The 24,935-nt window shown below is 36.8% G+C and overlaps 1 protein-coding gene across 1 annotated transcript; it reads right to left on the minus strand.

Moving 5' to 3' along the window:
- Positions 1-563: 563 nt before the first annotated feature.
- smad4b (SMAD family member 4b) lies at positions 564-24,855 on the minus strand. Its single transcript, XM_079814454.1, has 11 exons — positions 24,787-24,855; positions 19,678-19,984; positions 19,395-19,569; positions 19,227-19,256; positions 15,319-15,531; positions 15,101-15,205; positions 11,487-11,537; positions 10,646-10,829; positions 7,402-7,570; positions 5,717-5,855; positions 564-2,901 (listed from the first exon to the last, which is right to left on the minus strand). Exons 1-11 carry the CDS (start codon positions 24,810-24,812, stop codon positions 2,690-2,692), a joined length of 1,611 nt encoding a protein of 536 aa, XP_079670580.1. The 5' UTR covers positions 24,813-24,855; the 3' UTR covers positions 564-2,689.
- Between the last annotated feature and the right edge of the window lie 80 nt (positions 24,856-24,935).

Genomic DNA, 24,935 nt, shown 5'->3' on the forward strand with positions numbered 1-24,935 from the left:
TATACATACTGCATGCTGCCATACATTAGTATGCCATTCTGAGCACACCTTCAGATTAAATACTGTTGCCAGCTGTTTGATTATTACAGGCAAACATGATCATGCATCACTAAGAAAAAAAGATGAACAAATGCACATCAAATTCAAAGTAAAAAAAAATCTGTTATTCCGTAATCAATATATCTAAACCGCCTGAGCTAAATGGGAGTTTTATATCAAAGACAAAATGCATTTGGCCCCATCTCAAAGAAATCATATTTCATGTCTTCTAATAGAGTAAAACATACTGTAAAAAGAAAAGCAAACAAATGCAAAGTTCAAGATCCATTGAAAAGTGGTATTTTACTGTAGATTCTTGTATAAAGTGACCACAGAATACCAGAAAGCCACTTTATATGAGAACCTACAGTAAAATAACACTTTTCAATAGATCTTTGAAATTGGCATGTGGATTCTTTGTTTTGTAAACTGAATCTACGCACCCAGAAAACACTTTTCATGTACAAATTGATGCAGGACTTATGGATGCATATTTTCTAATAGTGTAAAACAGACGTCTAAAGCAAGATGAGGCTGTTTTTATTGTGACTACACTCAGTTGTCTGGTCTCTGAAAGAGCCGGCCATACTGAGAAAACAACAAGTGATATACTGTATAGTAACCAAGTGCTTGATATAAAGGAGTGCACATTAGTGTTATAAAAATACTGCAAAGGAGTTAAAAAACACACACACACACACACACACACACACACACACACACACACACACACACACACACACACAATATTCTGGCCACATACTCACTGCAAAGATTCGGAAGTGCCAATCACAAGCTGAACACATTTTTGTGCAAACTGTTCATAAAAGCCTGTAGACTGTTGCATTGAATTGAATATGTAATTGTTTTTATTTTATAAAAATTTTGTTATGCATTATATATTTCATGAATTGAATAAAGAATGGCTTGTAAAACCATTTTTAGTTAAATACAATGCAACAAATTACAAAAACTCAGTCAATTTGCACTTCATTTTTACTGTCGATGTTTTATAAAGAAATTCTCATACAAAAGCATTAAATTGAACGCAACAATTTTGTAATTTCTGTACATGAGAATGGCCTCATTCATGAAACACAAGCATTTTTGTTTAAAACGTTTAAAAACCATTCTTACACAAAGTGTTAACAGAGGAATAGTTTGATGAACCATCATGAAACAAGCTGCTTAGTTCACGTAATCCAGAATTTCTCAGTTGTAAAACCATTCTTACATAAATGACTGTATTCAACTTAACGCAGTAATTTACATCATTTTATGAACCATCATTTATGAATGCCACAATTGACATCATTCAGAATTTTTGTGTTTGTAAAACCTTTTAATTCAATGCAACAATTAAAGGATTAGTTCACTTTAAAATTAACTACACCCCCATCTCATCTAAGATGTTCATGTCTTTCTTTCTTCAGTGGAAAAGAAATTACGTTTTTGAGGAAAACATTCCAGGATTTTTCTCCACATAATGGACTTCAATGGCAACCAAAATGTTGAAGGTCCAAATCAATGCAGTTTCAAAGGAAGCACTTCAGAGCCTCTGCACGATCCCAGATGAGGAATAGGGTCTTATCTAGCCAAACCTTCGGTCATTTAAATAAACATCAAAAAAATAAACATTTGTATACTTTTTAAATTAAATTGCACATCTTGCGCTGCTCTGCGATGCGCCACGGGTTACATAATCACGTCGGAAAGGTCACGTTAGACGTAGGCGGAAGTACCGCCCCAAGCGAACTTCAAAATTGTCCGACATCGTTGTTTAACCTTTTTTGCTAAAGGGTGTTTGTATTTGTTTGTACTTCTGCCTAAGTCTAGCGTGACCTTTACGACATGATTGTCGCAGAGCAGCGCAAGATGAGCAATTTAAGTTAAAAGTATATATAGATTTTTTTATTTAGAAAATGGCCGATGGTTTGTCTAGATAAGACTATTCCTCGTGCAGAGCCTCTGAAGCCCTTCCTTTGAAACTGCATTGATTTGGACCTTCAACCGTTGGTTGCCATTGAAGTCCATTGTGTTGAGAAAAATCGTGAAATGTTTTCCTCAAAAAGCGTAATTTCTTTTCGACTGAAGAAAGAAAGACATGAACATCTTGGATGAGATGGGTGTGCGTAAAATATCAGGAAATGTTCATTTTGAAGTGAACTAATCCTTTAAAAGGTAAATGGTTTCACGAACTATGATGAAAGACACGCTGAGCGAATTTCTTAGTAAATTGTTCATAAAACTATATTGCATAAGTAAAACAAAATTCCGGATGATTTGCACATGGTTCATCTTGTGCTGCACAGAACAGTGACATCTATATGTCGCTGCCGTGTGTATGTGGCCACTTTATAGATCGATCAGTATAGACTGATCCAAACTCATGACACTGGATTAAATGCAATATAATATACATTTCTAAACGTCTCCACTCCGTCCGAGTCCGTTTCTTGTTTGAACACCGTTAAGGTTTAAAAAAAAGTGTCGTTTCGTTGTATTCTGATGAACAGTTCTGTTTGATCTAACAGTGTTAGTGTTGTTTTGTAGTATTGCTGGTTTTCGATCTAATGCCACATGCCATGGCGAAAGTCAGAGGTCATTTGAGTCGTTTTGAGCTATATGCACTGTTATGAATGTTGGAACATCAGTCCAGAGGTTGAGGGTCGGCTATAGGCATGGTGTGCAGAACCTCGTCCAGGAGCTGAAGGGCCCGGTGTAAATGAATTTCGATCCAACACGGGGTCTCCTTGATGCTCTGGCGAGGGTAATCGGGACCCCAGCCCTTCACGAAACTCATGCGCAGAATGCAGAGCCGCCGCAGGTCGTCCACGCCGATTCCTGCCGCAGCAGACAGACCTGAGGATAGGCGGACAGTCTTTTAGTGCACTGTGGCATGCAGATGCTCAGGAAACCATTAACGTAACCAAAAGTAATTAAACATTTTTTTTTTTTAAACAGAACCATTAAAGGGTTACTTCAGGGATTTAGCATTAAGCTTTGTATTTAAACTGGGTCATTTATGCAGTAGAAATGTGAAATTATTTTTGAATTTGGTGCCTTCTAGACTGAGAAAAGACAGAAAATTTATTTTTGTCTCATGTGGATGAAAGACAACAACTCCCAGAATGCACTTGCTTCGCTGCCCTACGAGGCCACTCCGTCGTTTGGATCTTCATAGTAATACAATCATTTCGTTCAGTTAGAGAATGAACACTACAATTAAAAACTGAACGTGTCTTTTCAATAAAGTGTGAGTGAGCCGAGCGAAAGTCACGACACAGACGCAGCAGGAGTCAGATTTCCTTCATCACGAAGAGCTGAGGTAATGTCAGGGAACTACACTAACCTTTTCCACTGGTGGCACTTGCGCTACTAACTTTTTCAGTTACTGGCGCAAAACATGATTTGGTCGCTCAAATTATTTATAGTAAGCCACTCTGGATAATAATGAACAATAATGAAACTGTATTGCATACAGATGTGCTTTTTATTTTACTTGCCATCTTTTAAACCACATGCCTTCTTGTTTTCTTTAACATTGGTTGGGATAGATTTACTGCAATCAAAAATACAGTACTGTCGTGTTGCATTCTGTGTGTGAGATCTCTTCCCTATGGGCGGGTTGATAACATGCGGAACAGCTCCATCTAGTGGCTGTAGTCTCTAGCCTCTGGCCAAAAAATCCTCCGATGACGCAAAATGACGATATTTGCGTCATCTGAGGATTTTTTCCAGAAATAAAAAGCATAATTCTCTCGTCTCAGGGGGATATGAGGGGGAAAGTACCATAATTTGAATATACAACCGGGTTTATACTGATACAAAGCCTAATGCTAAATCACTGAAGTGACCCTTTAATGAAACCAAATGTCATGAAAATAATTGGGGTCCAGTATTTTTTTAAAGAACTGTTACCGGAACAGAACATCATAAAAATTATTTGGTTTCCAGTACATACACAAGAACTGTTAATGGAACTGAATGCCATGAAAAAAAAAGAAAGAAACGTTAACAGAACCGAAAGTCATGAAAATCATTTGATTACATTTTTTTTTTAAGAACCATTGACGAAAAAAAAAAACTGCTAACTGAACCGAATGTTATGAAGATCATTTGGTTCCAGTATTTTTATTTTTTTTAAAGGACTGTTAACAGAACCAAACCGTCATGAAAACTATGAAAAAACATTACTGGAAGAGAACATCATAAAAATAATTTACATTTTTTTTTTTTTAAATAAAGTTTTTATTTATCCATTTAATTTTTTTTAAAGAATTGTTACCAGAACCAAATGTCATGAAAATATTTGGTTTCAATATTTTTTTTTTTTAAAGAACCATTAACAGAACCGACAATAATGAAAATCATTTGGCTCCAGTATTTAGCTCTCTCTCTCTCTCTCTCTCTCTCTCTCTCTCTCTCTCTCTCTCTCTCTCTCTCTCTCTCTCTCTCTCTCTCTCTCTCTCTCTCTCTCTCTCTCTCTCTTTCTCTCTCTCTCTTTCTCTCTCTCTCTCTCTCTCTCTCTCTCTCTCTCTCTCTCTCTCTCTCTCTCTCTCTCTCTCTCTCTCTCAAAAAAAGAACTGTCAGAAATGGAAAGTCGCTTCCGTGTTTATCAAAGCGCAGGGCTCCAGACTGTATCCGATTATATACTAGTGTATGTGAATATTAAACTGCAAAATACTATTTAAATATTACTCCTGCATGTTCTGCGTCTCTGTGTGAATGATGGCCGCAGATGCGCAGTTTCATTTTCAGCTCGCACACACACACGCACAAGCACGACACTCGTCTTTTTAGCCTCTGCCGTGTCACTATATGAGGATATGAACGCATAAACCGTCACTTCATGAGCATTTACCGTTTCATCTGAGAAAACTGTCATATCATGAAATTATCCCAGACACTCAAAGGTCTTCACGGCAACCCGTCAAAATAAAAGTTCGGTTTAACTTGAAGAAATTGACAGAAATATATTAGGCTACTGTAACTGCTGTACAGTAGATTGAGCTACGTCTCTATGTAATATTAATAGGCTGCTACTAATAATAGTAATTATGCCAAGATGGTTGCTTATTTTTCACTTGATCTTTTTTATAAACAATGTTTACTTTTAAACAGCATACAGCCTTTAAATGTTTATGTATTATTTACTCATAATGATTATCATCATAAATAAAAAACTTGAATTTTTTTTAATTTTTTTTAATAGTTAAATCATTTTCAATTTTTATGGTATTGGTACCGATTACTGGAATTTTGGTAACGTGACACCCCTATTTGGTTCCAGTATAAAAAAGAGAACTGTTACTGGAAACGAATGTAACGAATATCAACTGGTTCCAGTATTTTTCTTTAAAAAAGAAAAAAAGAAGAAAAAAAGGAAATATTACCAGAATTGAACATCATGAAAATCATTTCATTTGGTTCAAGAATAAAAAATAAAAAGTGTTAATGGAGCCGAATGTTACGAAAGGTATTTGGTGGCAATTTATACACTACATATTTTTAAAGCACTGGCACTGAAAAAGTTCTCTAATAATAAGATTTCATGGATTATACAGTCTTTCAGTTACCAGCCCAGGTCGCCACACGCAGCTCTGTGACTGGTCTTCATTAATAATGTCAGAAAACGGATGTAATATGGATCTATATGTATAAATGAAAGACTCACTGATAGCAGGGGCGATGCCGCCCACAGAGCCCGGGCCAGGGATGCTTCCAGCCACCGCAGCCGCCTGTGCAGCCGCCGCAGCCTGAGCCGTAGCCGCCTGCTGCTGCATCTGCCGATGACACTGACGCAAATCAAACACCTGCAGACACAAAACACACACAGTGAGGGTAGAAGGTGAGGGTGAAGATGTTGAAGAACTACATAGAATTGTTCTTGAATCCGGCGTTCCTGCTGCCTGCTCCTGTGTTAGTTAAAGCCACATGACATCAAATACGAAGCAAACTTGATACACTGCACTGAAAAGACAAATACTAGGCTTTGACTTTTTAAATGTGGTACATGGGCGGCATAAATGAATTTATTTGAAATATAAGTGAAAGTGAAATATTCAGTTCAATTCTTCTTTTTTCACATTTTTCTAATTTTATTAGTTGCATTTAGTGTCCTGGTTTTTCTTGGGTCAGATAAACATTGATGATTGTAAACAAACAATACAATTTAATAATATAAATATTCTGATAATAAAGAGTTAATATCATTTAATATTATTAATATTCTGATAGTAAACAAATAATGATTAAAATGACTTGTTATTTAATATTACTAAAAGTACACAAATAATAATTGAATATTATTATGCAATCTTATTAATATTCTGATAGTAAATAAATAATGATTTAATGTTATTAATTATTTAATATTATAAATATTCTGATAGTAAATATAAATATGATTGGACTATTTAATACTCCTAAATTTCAAATTGTAAACATAAATATGATCTAATATTATTTGTTGGTTAATATTACTAATAGTATACAAAAATTATGATTTGATATGTATTAATATTCTGATAGTAAAGAAATAATGATTTAATACTATTTTTTATTCAATTTTACTAACATTTTTATTATAAATATAAATAATATGATTACATTTTTCATTTATATATTTAAAGATATTGCCTTAAATAGCTTAATTTTTTTGTTTTTGTAGACTAACAACAAAGTCCCTTTCAAGCAAAGTCTGTTCACTCGGCGGCATCCAAGACCAAGGCTGTATCCGAAATCACATACTTCCCTACTATATAGTAGGCAAAAAACAGTATGTGACAAAAGAAGTATTATGAGTACTGAATTCCCAGCAAAAAGTACGTCGGTCATGGAGTAATTACTTATTCAAAATAAGCACATACTCAAGAATATGAGCACAAGTCTTATATACTTAAATGGGGGAATCCTGAAATCTCAAAACCTGCTTGCTGAACTCACAATTAAATAACATATTTCAAATCAGCTACAACATCTGTCATGGACTGTCCCAAAAATGTTGTTTCTTGTGGTCAGATAGCATTAAAAAAGTGTATTTTTCAGGCTAAACCAGCCAGTCTTAGCAACCTTTACCAATCAGAAATTGTCTATTTTATTTAGAAGGAGGGACTATTCCATCATATTGCATGTTGTACTTTCTCCCATTCATAAGTGATATGAGTGCACCATCTTTGTGTATCTAAAGTCTTTGCTAACCATATGTGGCTAACTCTATAAATAAATTTAGCTTGACTGGAGTTTGTCTACTTCAAATCAAGAGTAGCTTCCTCACACTGTCATACTCATGCTACTTTAAAAGAATACCAGCATATTAGCATGTGGAACAGGTGGAGTGGGTGAAGGGGTTTGTGTTACCTTGATGTAGGCACTTGGGTAAATTTTGTGGACGGCGTCACCCGGAGCTCGTCCAGCCTCGCGGTCCAGATAATAACTCTGGACAAACACAGCGTGGTCACTGAGGCAGCGCACCCACACATCGCCCTCTCCTTTACACTCCAGCTGAACACCTTTACCGATATGAAGCCTGGAGGAGACACAAACAGAGAAAGCTTTACTTGTTTGCAGTTAAGAAGGGAGAATCATGGGGAGATATGAAGCAAATAAATTGGAACTGCAGGACTGGTTTATGTCGTGTCCTAACTAGTTAAAATTGAGGGAAAAAAATGTCCAGCATCTGTTCCCATTAAAAGTAAAATATCAGAATAACAACCGTATTTAAAGTAAGGGTGCACCGAAATGGAAATTCTGGATGCACTTGGCTGAGAACTGAAACCGAAAATACTTAAAATTCTTGTATAATTGTTAGACTTTTAAATGAAATTCTTTATATATATATATATATATATATATATATATATATATATATATATATATATATATATATATATATATATATATATATATATATATATTATATATATATATATATATAAAAACAGAAACAAAATAATACAATAATACTAATAATTAAACAAAAAAAACAAAATACAATCCAATAATAATAATCATGAGAAAAAAGCAATTAAAAAACAATAATATTCAAATCAAACAACCCTGAGCTCTATAATTTAATGAGATTATATATATATATATATATATATATATATATATATATATATATATATATATATATATATATATATATATATATATATATATATATATATATATAAGAAAAATACAAACCAATAAAATAAAATGACATCAAAATTGGACAGAAAATATATGAATATTAAATACAAATATGTTCATCTTAATTCAGGTCTATGCAGCACAATTAGATTTCAGCCGATCATTTTATGCGGCGGAAATTTCGATGTATCCCTAGTTTAAAGTCATCATTGCAAAACAATAACAAAATCCACTCGACCACGTCACACCCAGTGTTGCCAGATTGGGTGGATTTCCGATTTTGGACAGTTTTGAATGTGATTGTATGGATAAAAATAGGTTTGGGCGGGTGGACAAAATTTGGGCTTCAAACATTTTATTCATTTATTAATTATTTAAATCAAATGTATAATTAATTTATTTTAATCAATTAATTTATTTAGTTTAATCTAATTTTGTATTTATTTATTTATTTTACACTGCTTTTCTTCTTATTTATTTAAATTAAGTTTTATTTATTTATTTGAATTCATTTATTTTAATCAAATGTATACATTTTTTATTTAAATCCAATTATACTTATTTATTTTAATGAAATGTGTTAATTTATTATTTATTTATCTTTTTTTTTTTTTTACTTTAATCAAATTTATTTAGTTGGTAATTTAAAGGTGGGGTAGGTAAGAATGATCTAAAACACTTTTGTCCAAATTTGTTTAAACTTTCTTTACATGTCAATACATAATTAAAATGTAAGTACTCTGAAAAAGAGAGTATAAAAATCGAGTGACTCTAGACTTTTTAATCTGCAATAAACACCGCTCATTATTTTCGTTCGGGCCGAAACAAGTGATTGGCTTGGGCGACTGTCACTCTTTCTCGCTACCATGGCAACCGCCGCTTTTGCTTCAGGATCTGCCCACATGCACCCCAGTGTTGCCAAGGGCTACTTCATCACTGTTGCCGCGGGCTATTTTTCATGTCCGCGGGTTGAAGCGACCCCAATTATGTGATATTTTGCCCCGGGATTTGCGAATTTTAGCAGGCAGCCCTACCAAAAAGACACATATTTTACCCCCCAAATGCGATTTTTACCGGAGAAACACGATTGGGCTTGTTTTGGGCTAGTTTTGAGTAGCAATTGGGCGGATTTTGTTGTGAAAACCTGGCAACCCTGGCGCACCCGTTTGATTTGAGTTCAAGAGGCTGTATTTCTGCTGGACAGGTAATCTTTCATTTTGATTATACATTTTTTTTGGTTTATGTTTTCATGAAGCATGTCTCACTAGCACACGTAGCTGCCTAATATAGCTAACATAACATTACTTAGCATAAAGTTACAATGTTATACACTTAGCGAGCCATTAGTAGAGATGATAAATACTCAATATGCTTAGCTCAAGTTGATCGCTGTCGTGTTGAATTTCGCAAAATGTAACTAGATAACAAAATGCATGTGTAAAAGCTAGTACACCGCATCCAGGAACTTTTTTTAGAACTAAGTTAGCTTTAGCTACTACCCTCCGTCTAAACTCTTTTACCATGTTCACCGGGAACTTTAACTGCACGTTTATTTCCGCGGTTTGTTTTTATATACTCTACAAATGTTTTTATCTTGTATCTGTGTGTGTCGTAGACACTGTGTTGTGTGTGTATTTTAAACTTTACCAGTATCATTATTCTAGCTTGAGAGTGAGTACTAAAAGACATCTTATTTTTTTATATTCATAATGATAAAGTTAGATTTGGTAACACTTTATTTTGATAGTCCACTTTAGACGTTCTACTAACTATAAGTAACTTTGCAACTACATGTCAACTAACTGTCATTAGAGTATTTGTAGACTGTCTGCTTAATATTTACTAAAACTTTATTTTGTTGGTCCCCCAACAGACATTCTACTGACTATAAGTAACTTGGCAACTACAATTCAACTTATTCTACTAACCCGGACCCTAACACCTAACCATAACCTACCAGTCTACTGACAGTCAACTAATACTCTAATGACAGTTTGTTGACATGTAGTTGCAAAGTTACTTATAGTTAGTAGAATGTTTAAAGTGGACTATCGAAATAAAGTGTAACCTTAGATTTTTTATTACATGTGTTTGTGACATGATTTCACGACATGCACTCCGCTTCTTCTTCTCCGCTCGCCTCAGGTAAATAATGCGTCTTTCAGCTGAGCTGATCGCGGTCGGCGTAGCGTTCATGTGTTTTGGGGGCGTGGCTTTGGAAAGAGCCCAGAAGGGAGAAGGTGGAGTGAATGGAAATAATGAGCTGTCTTTAAAACAGTCGTGAGAGGTCTACAGACACTCAATTTTCATATTTTCTTTTTCAGAGTACTTACATTTTAATTATGTATTGATATATAAAGAAAGTTTAAACAAATTTGGACAAAAAGTTTTTTAACCAAATCCTACCTACCCTACCTTTAAACCCCTACACTATTGATCCAATTAACCGTTAGATGTAAATGAATACCTGGCTCTCTCGATGGCCTCGGTGCGATGGACGTTACTCAGCTGGCCGAGACAGAAGCGATCTCCACCTGATGGGTCCACATAACCATCCACTGTTACGACGGGACAGTTGGAGGGCACCTTAAACGTCTCGCCCACCTGAATGTCCATCTCAAAGTACGCAATGGAGCACCAGTAATCTGGAGCTGAGAGAAAGACAAAGAGAAACAGCACAGTATAAAATGAGTTCTGAAATATGCATATTTAAAATACTATAAATGATTGATAGCTTCACTGATGATGGGAAAGTAAAGACACTGCTGTATGTACGGTAAGAAGACATTACGGTAGTAATACTACACACTACAGTGACACACTTTTCATCCAAGTACAAGGTTCACAAGGAATAATGTATGTTCCAGGCATCTCATATTATGATCTGTCATTTTAGTATTATTTATATACTATTATAGTTTGTATTAATATATGAATTAGCTTTTATATTTTCATTATATTGTCATTTTGTAATATGTTTTTGTCATGAATATTTTAGGTTTACTTCATTTTTATTTCAGTTTTAGTTATAGTTCAGTTGTATTTAATTTATTTATTATAAGTATTTATTTCCAGTAATTTTCTGCTAGGCTAAAATTAGAAATGTTTCCTTTCTCAACTAACTGCATTAAGTTTTTCATCTAATATTTCTATTTTGTTCTATTTCATCTTCATTTCAATCAATACTTTAAGTTTAAACAGTTTAAGTTAACAATAATAATGCTGTCTGGGACAGACAAATCCTTATCTGACATACAATACGGTTTCTATAGTTAGTGAATGGGAAAGCAGCCTGTTTTATTCCTCACCTGGATGTGTGGATATGGGCGGCTGGAACGCCAGCTCATTGTGGACTGACCCTGAGAAACACAGAAAAAGAGAAACATTTAGGGTGTTTTCACACTGGCTGTTTAGTTTGAGACGTGGCATAGTTTGCAGGAGAAATTGCTAATGTGAAATTTGTCATGCGGACACGGGTGAGCCACCTGAAGGAGGTGATTTGAGTTCGGTTGCACTGGAACTGTGATGTGATTCATTCTCATTCACTCCTTCAAGAGGATTATATAAGTGGAGTAATGTAGGCAATAGTGAACCAGATAATTGACAATGTCATGGTGTGTGAGAGGTGGTAGCGTCATTCTGTAGCTGGCAGGTCGTACGGGTCGATGTTGTTGATGTCAAGTAGTTTCTCTAAATAACACTGTTTGATGGTGTTATTTAGTCTCTCCCGATAGAGCCCCTTTCCTTTCACTTCCTCCTTCTCCATTTCTCCCCAAGAAACTGCGCTCTATCTTAAAAATGCAAACAAATCTCAAGCTGCTCCCTGTCGAAATAACCAAGGCAACGGATAGCGTATCCTCCCAATATGGCGGCGCCTTCCCGAAATGCAACACGGAGTGAAAACATTGTGACATAACTCCTCATTCTCAATAGGGGGCGATTTTGAACACAGCTTCAGACTCAGGTGTGCACTTGTTCAAGAAGCAAAATAACATGTGCATGCATTTTAGCCGATGACGACTTCATTCGTTTAAGAAAACATAATATCAGTGAAGCGAGCTTGCAGTGTAATTGACCTATCGGTAAGCCCCTCCCCTCGAACGCAGATGAGCCAATAGCAGTTGAGTATCAGTTGCGCCGGGACCGGAACTCGGACATCTTTAGATTTCAGCGTCCATAGAGAAACATTGGAAAATCCAAAGCTCTCATTGGTTTGATGGTGTTTATGCTACAAAAATGCTAAAATGTCGTGCCTGAGGTACTGTAACACTGATTCCAGGGATCCTGAGAGGATTTTCTGTTTGTCATACTCTCGTTAAGTTACTATTAAAGTCCCTGCTAACATACAAACCAAAATAACTAACTGTTCTCACGTCATGTAACACTGTAGGTCAAAAACACGAAGGTCTACATTTCAGTGCCTCTCCATATTAAACTGGTTATATGTAAATTAATTTAATTTTAGATATGTTTAAGGTCTACATTATCCGTCCTACTAAGGAGGACTCCTATTTTGATGGGTATTATAGTCTACGGGTGGTGAAAGGGAGAGCTTGCACGCAGTTTATCGGAGTTGTTTTGTAGATCATACAAAGTTTACCAGTTATTAACTGCACCTGCGAAAAGGCATACGGTCTGTGTATGTGTTTACTGTTAGTTTTATGAGTGTTTTTGAGTAGTTTGCTGTGTATGTTAATGGTAATGCAACGGAGAGAGCAACGGTGAGAGAGCTAGTTTGTGAATGAGACGTTAGTGCGCACTTCTTATGCTTTGTTTGTTCAACTCTTACAATGATTTTTTTGGAGTGAAAAAGGACATAATAAACTTGATAAACCATCAGAAAAGTTTGGCCATCATTCGGACGGGATATACGCTACATTCTGTGTCCAAAAACATCTTGGGATAAGGTTTTCACACTGACGGCTGTCATTGTAAGATATAGCAACTCCGTTTGTTTGTCCGAGTTAGCAACAGTAACTAAGGGGTCGGGGCTTACCGATAGGTCAATTGCGCATAGCGAAAGCAATCAGCGGCAAATGAATGGCTTGCAATCCGTTGTCTACTTAAAAGAGATAATTTGCAAGCAGCAGAAAGCCGCCTTCATGTGATGCACATACAACGCAACACATGCAACGCAAGTGACCGTTCGCAAAGACCCGCCCCCTTTAGTTACCGTTGCTATGTCCGACAAGCCGCGCTCTCACACCACACATCACGTTCTCACGCAGTGAAAAACACATCGCTAAGCAAAGAGGACACTGACAACGCAGGACAGGGCAGGTTACTTTTAATATGAAACAAAGTCTCAACTCTAAAATGTTGTCATTTTTTAAGGAAATGTAAACAATAAATACTGTTTTGTGGCTCTTTAAAGGGTTAGTTCACCCAAAAATGAAAATTCTGTCATTAATTACTCACCCTCATGTCGTTCGACACCCGTAAGACCTCCGTTCATATTCGGAACACAAATGAAGATATTTTAGTGTAAAGGTGATGCTGAGAAAGGCTTCAGACAGGCCTCCATTGGCATTCAGTACATTTACACTCCCAAGATCCATAAAAGGCACTTAAAACATCGTTACAAAGTCTATCTCACCACAGTGACTCTACAATAATTTTACGATGCGACGACAATAGTTTTTGTGCACAAAAAAAAAAATCAAAATAACACCTTTATTCAACCTCTTCTTGTCTTCCGTGTGTGCCTCCACGACGCATGCGCGAGAATATGACGTAGTGCCGGCGTTCGGGAATCCATGAAATGCACACTTAAGCCCCATTTTGAGAACTACGCCGAGACCTAAAGCACGATCCATGTAGAATTCAACAGCTTAGACACGCGCGTCTTCCTCTGCTCGTAAACAAATCGATTCTGGGTCATGTGTCCGAGCGCCGGATCTGCATCATATTCTCGCGCATCTTGGAGGCACACACGGAAGACAAGAACAAGTTGGATAAAGGTGTTATTTTGATTTTTTTTTGCGCATCGTAAAATTATTGTACTGTGGTGAGATGGACTTTGTAACGACGTTTTAAGTGCCTTTTATGGGTCTTGGGAGTGTAAATGTACTGAATGCCAATGGAGGCCTATCTGAAGCCTTTCTCAGCCATCAGCTTTCAACAAAAATATCTTCATTTGTGTTCCGAATATGAACGGAGGTCTTACGGGTGTCGAACGACATGAGGGTGAGTAATTAATGACAGAATTTTCATTTTTGGGTGAACTAACCCTTTAATGTGTGGTGACAGGTCGCTATAATGCCTCAGTTAAAGCTGCTTGTGAAACGATCATCTCTTCCTTCTAGTTCATTTATAGTGTCAAATAAACATGAACGGACCTCAGAAGGAATGTTGTTTCAACCACGGAAAGACGTTCAAGAAAGTTAAAGTCTACTGACGTTAATCCATGAACTCTTTTGACTGCTTTGTCGGACAAAAATGGCGGATTATGATTGGTCAGATCGCCTGTCAATCAAACTCCCAGCGAAGGGTGAAGTGTCGTTCACTCTGCTGCGTATAATAAATAAATAACAATAACAACCTGTATCACATTTTCAGGAACACTATCGTCAAAGATGATTGACAATTAGCATATAGTTTGGATTGTCGGTATGGTTCTGTTCTGAGCAAGAACTCATGAATAAGAGCAGGGAGAGAGCAGTAGGCTTCATATTCCTATAGGTAAATGTGATCAGTCTTATGCAAGCTTGACTGACGTGACCTGACAGAACTGACGCTACGTATGATTTGAGGAGACGTACGATGAATGCAAATTCACCAGGGTTCGTTCGGTTGAATCAAGAGTGTGTAAATCAGACCAACGCTGCAGGGCGCAGCAAACATGCCTAGTGTGAATTGAAAGATCCCTTAATGAGAGCAAAACAGACAGCGATGGTAGTTAGTGGTGGTTCAAATCACTCACAGTACTGTCCCGTGGGAGGCAGAGGAGGGTGGTGCTGCAGGTGACCGTTCTGATGCGGGATGCTGGGGGGGAAACTACTTCCCCTGGGCCATGAGCTAGGGGCATCTAATGGAGGAAAACAAACAGATATTATACGGTCATAAAACAATATCATTACACATTGCATTTGAGTACCTACTCAAGAGAGTATGCGATTTCGGACGCAGCCAAGGACTTACTGGTTGGACCGGCAGCCATACTGGTAAATACAGAAGTGGAGGCGGAGCTCGCGGAGTCAACTGGGGGCAGGAGGACGGGGCTGTTGAAAGTGTCGGGCGGAGCAGAGGAAGTGGCAGTATGTTGGATGGTTTGAATACCATGACCTCCATCTGCAGATGAATGTGACGGCTGACCCTCAAACTCATCCTTCACCATGAGCTCTCCACTCGGACCTACACATAAATGTGAAAAATTACTTATTCACTAATCCGCAATGGATCATATAGAGTTATTCAATCATTATCCCAAAACAAACTGTACATTACCACACTTATTTCACAGCTACTTAGCAAATGAAATCAATAAATGGACATGAAATATTGAGCGAATCAATTGGGTGAACCCAATTCATTCAATTTCACATTCATAAAGAGAGCCATTTACCCTTGAATTAATCAAATTATTTACTCAATGAGCCCTATTTTAAAGCTACACTGTGTAACTTTTTAGTTTATTCTTAGCTAAAAACACTTAGTTCTTTAAAAAATATATGTGCTCATTAATGTATATTTACGCCTTTCAAGTAATAAAGTATTCTCGTAAGTTTATAATATGCCATTGAAAATACATACGGGTGAGGGGTTCGAATGCGGGTCGCCATGTTGCTCCTCCATCTTGACAGTACATCAGCCAAAGAGGGACATACCCGTAAATTCAAGCTTCGCCTTTCGCGTTTTAGCACTTGATGGCACCGTGTCGAATGTGGACGAGGTCGAACTGGAAGCCATATTAATCTTGGACTAAATCGGCCACCGTAGGAGTTAAAACGAAATCGGAATTGAGAGGAACAGAAACTAATATTCACTGGATGGTCATATACCTTTTCACCACTAGATGGGGGAAAATATCACACAGTGTAGCTTTAACGATCTAAGCGCATAGTCTGAAGCGCATGGCGCAGGTGCACTTAGGGCGTGTCCGAATCCACTTTTGCTAGTTTGACGACGGAAAAAACGGTTGCCCCTAGTCTCTTAATAAGTCATGGGTGTGTTTTGGGCGTAACATGCAATAAACCAATCAGAGTCTCATCTCCCATTCCCTTTAAAAGCCAGTTGTGCAAATGGCGCCATGGCGGATTTGCTATTTTCATGGTGGAATATAGACACCCTCAACCTGACGAGTCAGTTTAAATACATGTGTGTATTGACACGATTGGATAAATAATTAGCCAATTGAATTCGTCATTACTGCAGATAGGTAATTCTGATACATGCAATGACTATCCATTATGACATGTGGCATTTTTATATTTATGTACACAATAATAATCTTTTACATTGTAATCCTTTTATTTTTAATATTTAAAAATGTTTGTGTGCTGCTGCGCGTCCCTGTGTGTGTAATAAGCAGAGTGTGCACGCGTTGTGCACCCGACTATAGGCACATATTACTAGCACGCCATTTAAATAACACATAAAATACTGCGCTATTGACTTTAGAGCAGGTTTTTGTTGGTCAATGGCGCAGTCGATTTCAGTTCCTCAAAATAGCAACGTGCCAACAATGCGCCTGAACACACCTGGGGTCCGTTCTTCGTACCTCGCTAAAGGCCGCAACATACTCCGCAAGAACAGAGAAAAAAGTTCTCGCTCCCAGGCCTGCGAGAACAAAACTACGTCATTTTGTTCTCGGAGCCCTGGTTTGGGAGTTCTCGCAGCTTGTTCTCGACACATCGTCTGAGCAGAACTTTTTTCTTGTGGGTGTCCGAGAACTATTGTGTGATTGATCAGAATTTTAAAGTGGGCGGGGTTAATGCGGAGAAACAGAGATGTTCGGCACCTGCTCTTCTCGTGAAGTATGTAATGTCCAGGCCAGAACGAACTTTGTTCTTGCCACCTCGAGAAAAAGAACAAATTTCTTTGTTCTTGCAGAGTATGTTCCAAGCTTAACTCAGTTAGCTGGATTTGATTGTTGACGATTTGGCATGATCTTGGATTGTTTGGTTCTCCGACGCTCATCCTGGACTTGCTGTCATAGTAACAGGACCGTAAGCTTAAACCTGCTCATGAGCGGCTTATTTCATGTAAACAGGATTAGATTGCATCTTGAGGTGATACTTAAAATCTGTCCCAGCCACTGCTACTTTATTACAAGAGTTCATTACTGAACCAGGGGCAATAATAATAATTTTAAATAATAATAATATACACATTTTAAATTGTATATGTATATGAGAATGTATATAATATTATAATGTTGTGTATAATACTACAGACACAGCCACTTGATCGAGCCATTTATTTGTGATGGAATAATTACTTTATAATTTTATTGGAGGTTTACACACACGTTGTACAGTTAATCTGAGCCATGCATTAATTTAAGTGATGACGGATATTATGGTAGTGGCTTGATGCAGCGCAAGAGATGCAGAGAATTTGATCTTGACTCTTAAGAAACTTTAATACTGTCACGTTACAAATCTGCTTCAAATTGAATTAAAAATGTAATTACAACATTGAAATAAAAATGTAAAGGCTGTACAAATACTGTATAAAATCGTGAATATAAATAATTGGTAATCATGTTAAACTTATAACTTTTTTTATAATAATGATTTATTATAACTTTTATGTTGGTTTGGTCGTTTAGCTGTTTTTCGTGTTTTTTTTGTGTGTAATTTGCCAAGTTTTTTGCTAGGTGGCTTTTTTAATTATATGATGTCATTACGTTGCTGTCTTGATGCCAGCCAATGGCTGCATTGCTGATCTTGGTTTCGAGTATCGATGCATCTGCCCTCTTCAGGGAACACAAGAACACGCAGTGATCTTAGATCATTTAATCCAGATATTTAAATCCAATCCGCAAATTCGTTTGAAGAACCAAATTAGCCAGACATCAGTTATCAAGATTAAAAGATCTGGGATCTGTCGAATCATCTCAGATGTATTAAGCGAGGTACGAAGAACGGATGCCAGGTTTTCAGACCAGCACGCCCATGGGCGAACAGATGTGCGCGAGTGCATTTGCTAAAATGAGAGCTGAAACTAGCAAAAAAAACCCTGGCGTCGCATTGCACCAGCTGTATGATAAGGCCCCATTACTCACTCATTTAGATATTTACCGCCACCTACTGGCAGTTTTAGTTTCTTATTTAGAGTATCACTTCATAAAAATAAAAAAAACTCATATTTGGGGATAGTTTGCCCAAAAATTTAAATTCTGTTTATTTAGCCTATATTTACTCACAGATGAGGATCAAACCTGCATGACTTTCTTTTTTTTGCATGACATTAAAATATAAAAATCTATTTTGAAGAATGTTGGTAATCAAACTGTTTTGGTCTGTAAATATATCTTGATATAAACTCAGATGCAGCTTCTGAAAAACAATCATGACCGCTGTAGCTTATAAGATTATGTATAGTAAATTCTATGTTGAATCAAATAAAATATTTATTTTAGTGATGTCTATTTGATGCTTTTCTAATTTAACACAATAATGACTTTAAATCATCTTTCGGGGGTCATTTCTCAGCCAAATGTGATGTGCGATTAATTAGATCATCTAATCTGCACATTAGAGATTCAAGATTTTAATCGCCTGACAACCATAAATTGAATATATTATTAACAACGTTGAAAACCATTTTTGCTGGGGGGTTTTTTGTGCAGTTTTTGCTAATATTTTTTATTTAAACCATTTTATTCGGGATTCTTTGATAAATAGGAAGTTTGAAAGAAAAGCATTGAATTGAAATATTTCATTGTAACATTATAAATGTCTTTAATGTATCCTTTGGAACGTAGTGTATGTGACAAATTGGTTGTGTAAGTTAATTACACCGTTTAACATAATTTTACAACTTATACAAAACATTTTTTATATAATAATATAAAGTTATAGTCCATAAAAGTGCACCCTTACCTGGGCCACCCAGAGTCAGGACAGACAGATCTGAAAATGAAAAGACAGAAAGAGATCCTATATGAATAAGAATTATTCTAAATAATATGACATGAACATGGGCACTTGCAATACATTTTTACCATGACAAAGTTTCAAATCACAGCAAGACAACAGAAAACAATTCACCGATGCTTGGAGACACGACCCTCTCATAGTGATATGGGTTCACACACACATTGTCGCATTTCAGGTCAAAGGCAAACTGGCAGTATTTCACGTGTTTCAGCTCGTTCTTGTGCAGGTCCGGCCATCGCCACAGCCGTGCGTATATGACATGAGGAAATCCTTTACGACCGGCCACCTGAGAAACAAATCATCACAGTCACAGAAGACACGCTATAGGACAGACTTTCATACAACTGACTTCCTTTTCTAACATCCAAGATAAACTTTTTCTAGAGAAACAGACCTGCAGCCTCCCGTCTAGCGTGCGCTGTATAGTCACACATTTACTGGGATGAGCTCCGTTCGTAGTGATGGCAGTGATCAGAGAGTCTAGCTCATCTTTCTTCTCTTTCAGCTTCTTCACCAAACTTTCTATGGCCCGTTTGGCGAAAGTCTCGCTCTCTCCTCCCTGCCGATGGCACATGAGGCTGTGGACGATGCTCAGACAGGCATCATTACTGGTGGGTGTGCTGGATGTGGACATGTTGCTGGAATACACCTCTTGAGCTTCTGTCTTCACACCTTGGTTTTGAGACGTGATCCACACCGGCCTAAAAAACACAGAGAAACTGTGAGCACCACTCATTCACCATGAAACAAAAACTGACAATTCTTATTTTTTGAATGGTATTGCAGTATTCATTATAAATCCATGCATATCATTATTTTAATGTGCCTTTGTAATTTAATGACCCTCTCTCTTGCTGATAACCTGTCACATGACATTGCAAGGCCGTAACCATGTTTTGAACATGGGGGGGCAAAGTTTTTTTATTTAAAGCTACACTGTGTAACTTTTTTAGTTTATTCTTAGCTAAAAACACTTTTCTTTCAAAAACATGTGCTCATTAATGTATATTTACTTCTTTCAAGTAATAAAGTATTCTCGTAAGTTTATAATATGCCATTGAAAATACATACGGGTGAGGGGTTCGAATGCCGGTCGCCATGTTGCCCCTCCATCTTGAAAGTACATTAGCCAAAGAGGGACATACCCGTAAATTCAAGCTTCGCCTTTCGCGTTTTAACACTCGATGGTGTCGAATGTGGACGAGGTCGAACTGGAAGCCATGTTAATCTTGGACTAAATCGGCCACCGTAGGAGTTAAAACGAAATCGGAATTGAGAAGAACAGAAACTAAAATTCACTGGATGGTCATATACCTTTTCACCACTAGATGGGGGAAAATATCACACAGTGTAGCTTTAAAGACATTAAATAATTAAAGGATTAAAGAAAGGGAATAAAGAAGAAATAAGAATGGTAAAACACGTTCCATTTCTAATTTTAGCCTTTATAGTTGAGAAGTAATCCATTTAAACTCTGTGCAAATAATATTTTATTTAAAAATATGCACACACTCACTCTTGTTTGAGTCTAATATGTCTATGTCAACATTTTTTTTCAAAAGTCTTATCACATTCAGTTATGAATGACACCGTTTAAATGATAGCGTATTTTCACAAATATTTGAGCAATTTCTTTACTTAGCAAGTTTTGAGAAAAGTTGAGTAGTTTGCATAACTGTATGTGACTGTGGGGTGTTAAACATCGATCGTAAAACATTTGTCAAATATTAAATGTTTGGCTACTTATATCTTACCACACGCACACACACTTTCACTGTAAAAACTAAAAGCTTTGTGTTGGAATTCACACTCATCTTCAGTAAGCCCCGCCTTCTTTGATCTGATTGGCCATCATTTTGACATTGATGAGCGTTGTTAGAGCGTTGTTAGACCAGCCTAAAATGTCCCTTTTTAACTATCATCATCCTAATAACAAACACAGACGTGCGTAATAGAGAGCAGCATTAAGAAATATCGTATATTGGGGGGGACTTAAAAAAAAAAATTATTCAAGAACCGTACAAATATACAAATACCTTCAGGAGAACATTAGAGTTAAGACATAAAAGACATTTGTATGTAGAGTCAACTACCTAAATGAAGTATTAAAAATCATTTACATACATATGAAGAGGACATATAAAAAATATAAAAGACCAGGGACAAAATAAGTAAATTAAAAAAAAACAAAAAACAGGGGGGGGGTTGTCAATACATGAGAAAGCTGGTCAAACTTGAACATCAGATTCATTACAAAATAATTGTTCATATTGTTTTAGGAATCGATCACATTTTTTATTTCTAGCTAACCTAAAAGATTTAAGCAGCAAGTCAACCTCGATCAAAAAATGTGAAAGAGTAGGAAGTGAGCTCGTAAATTTCTGTTTATGGATGAAAAATTTGGCAAACAAAATAAAAAAATGTAAAATATATTCTTTAGATTTGTTGGAGTCAGTGTAATAACAAATAACATCTTTCAAATTAAAAGATTGTGTATTAACGCATTTAATCCCACCGGTCACAATAGTGACCGTAAAAAAATGTTTCATTTCTAAGGCTATAAAAATGTTACTGAATGATCTATCAATGCATTTCCAGCAGATATTGAAATAATAAAGGGTCTCAATGAAATATGTGCAGTGTCGCATGTTTACTGTAAATTGTCACATGACCAGAGCTGTTTACTTCCTGTTTGTGCCAAGAGAAGAGGATGGCAGCAGGAAAGCTCCCAAAGAAAAGGCTGGTAAAGTATGTTAACATAAAGATAGGACATAGATTTTTGGTACACATCTTGTTTAAGGCGTCTAGTATTGATATATGCATTTGCAATTACTCAACTTTGTTTAATGTGGTCATAGAACTCACAAACATGTCATCGGCAACAATAGTGACCGGTGGGATAACCTATTGTATCTACATACTAATACACATAGGCTAACTGTTCTACCTTACTTTCTACCTAATTTTACACACACACACACACACAAACACGGTCACGTCTCCTCTGATGTCTGATCTTCCCACACACACACACACACACACACACACACACACACACACTCACACAGACAGACAGAAACTCACACACACACACACACACACACACACGGTCACGTCTCCTCTGATGTCTGATCTCCACACACACACACACACACACACAGACAGAAACTCACACACAGTCACACACAGAAACTTACACACACACACATGGTCACGTCTCCTCTGATGTCTGATCTACACACACACACACACACACACACAAACACACACATGGTCACGTCTCCTCTGATGTCTGATCTCCACACACACACCCACCCACACACACACAGACACACAAAAACAAAGAAACAAAAAAAAAACATACACACACACACACACAAAAACACACACAAACACAATGCACAGGTCAAATAGTCCTATATTAAATCAATACAATGGTTGATACAACACAGTATCCCACCGGTCACAATTGTGACCGATCATAAAACACACTTTTTCACACACTTTTCCATGAAAATTTCAAAAAATTATGATTGATTGTTTCAAAGGGATACTACTAATGACACATGATTTGGATATTTTTGTGTCTGGGAAGAATTTGGGATTAAATGGGTTAAAGCAGCACTAGGTAGGTTTTGCTCTCTGGGTCCCCCTACAGTTGGGAAACGGTATTGTCCTCTACTACTGTCGTAAACTCTTGTCATCTTACACCAGCGGATGCATCGCACGTGCATTTGTTGACATGACAATCATGATAAACCCCTGAACACTGCAGGAGTTCACATGCAGGTGTTCTGCTTGCGTCGCGTGTGAAATGTCTTCATCCCAGGTACAGTGGCATATGTTTCAGCATGTCATATGAATACAATTTCATGGGTTTTATTTTTTTCAAACGCCAAATGATCGCGATGCTCACGTTTACAAGCCAGCGTCATTATAGTAGCCTAGTCTATTGGTTCCCGTTTTACAGAATCTATATGATACTTCAATTCAATGTTTGAGTGGTAGGTAATAACCATACATCGTCAATATTATAATATCAAGCTAGCATAGATGAATCTGCAAATTTGAAAAATCGATTTGCATTATAGCTTGAGGCAAGACAAATAAACCAATATCACAGACATGTTAGGTATCCTAAAATATGATTTTGTACGTCTTACGTATTTACTTGCAAGAATGTAGCCCCTCCTCCTTCAGCTCACGCCAACAAGCAAACGCTGCCCAATGTTGATCCTCGTCCTGTCTTTAATCCAATCACTGATCGTTTCCTCTTTTTGCTTTCCTCCGACAAAACCTTTGCTTTCTTATTTTTCTGTGCTGCTTCGGCCATGACTATAACATTCGGCAAACAAACGATAGTTGGGTTCCCACGTCCGAATTTAAGGAAGTGGGGGTGGTGGTGGAAGTGACGTTTATGCCGTAAAGCAGTCGAATTTTGTAGTTCTTTTTTTTCTCGGGTTACTACCCGAGACCCGAAGTTTAAAAGTACGATTAAAAACGATACAGACTCCGTCAGGCTATGGCAGACGTGTCATTCAACCTACTGTAAGTCAATGCATCATCACAAGAGGTTTGAAAATATATTATAAAGGTTGAAAAGTTACCTAGTGCTGCTTTAATGGGGGTTATTGGGGGGCTTGTCTATGCCTATGGTGGTTACATCGCAGAAATAATTAATGGCAATGATCCAATCAATTTCCGATAGACAAAATCAAGTCCCGCCCTACATTTTTTCTTGTTCGAGAAGCCGTTTCGTTTGGATATATGTCACAATAAGGAAGAAAATAGAATTGCAACCTCTGTTTCATGCTGACTTTAATATAATTTTTTTGCACTCTGCTTTATAAAATAAACACAATTATTTGTCATGACTATAAAGCACATGATTACACTTGAATATACACACACACACACACACACACACACACACACACACACACACACACACACACACACACAGATAGATAGATAGATAGATAGATAGATAGATAGATAGATAGATAGATAGATAGATAGATAGATAGATAGATAGATAGATAGATAGATAGATAGATAGATAGATGAGTGAAACGTAAATTAATTTAAGAATTGACATACCGCATATAATTAGTATTGAGTCTATAAACTGACTTACATACAATTCTGTTCATATTTAACTGTACGCGAGTAACGTTAGTCAGTTGAATGAACATTTACATTTTTCCCAGGCAAACACAGTAATGAACTCATATTTGTCTATTAATAAATGATAAACTCGTCAAAAGCACATCGTTACATTTAATTATTATAACAGTCAAATAATGTGAACGTGATAATAATAAATCACTGTTCACTTATGACAATACAACTGATCTCACTATGAAGCTAACGAGCTAACTGGCTAACAGATACTCCTCAAATATGTGGGGAATGAACAAATAAAGTGTCTACACGAGTGCTAGAGTCAAATATTAGGTGGAGGTGAAAAATAACATGAGAAAATACCAACAGAAACACTTACGATTCATGGAGCGACGGCAGGGACATTGTTTCTACGTAAGCGCGGTGACGTCATCGCTCGAGTGAGCGTAAATAAGCCCCGCCCACACAGATGCTCGTCTTGCTTCATGACTGAAAACTACTAGTGTAAAAGGCCAATATGTCACTAAG

The sequence above is a fragment of the Gobio gobio genome, assembly GCF_949357685.1.
Source record: "Gobio gobio genome assembly, chromosome: 4".
NCBI lineage: Eukaryota > Metazoa > Chordata > Actinopteri > Cypriniformes > Gobionidae > Gobio > Gobio gobio.

Bases quoted from the DNA above. Each gene is read 5' to 3' on its own strand.
- smad4b (XM_079814454.1), bottom strand. From the start codon at position 24,812: ATGTCCCTGCCGTCGCTCCATGAATC. The intron at 19,985-24,786 runs GTAAGTGTTTCT...TGTGTTTTTTAG, and splicing joins CTGCCGTCGCTCCATGAATC to GCCGGTGTGGATCACGTCTC. The intron at 7,571-10,645 runs GTATTCATTTAC...TGTCTCCTCCAG, and splicing joins GAGGCCATCGAGAGAGCCAG to GCTTCATATCGGTAAAGGTG.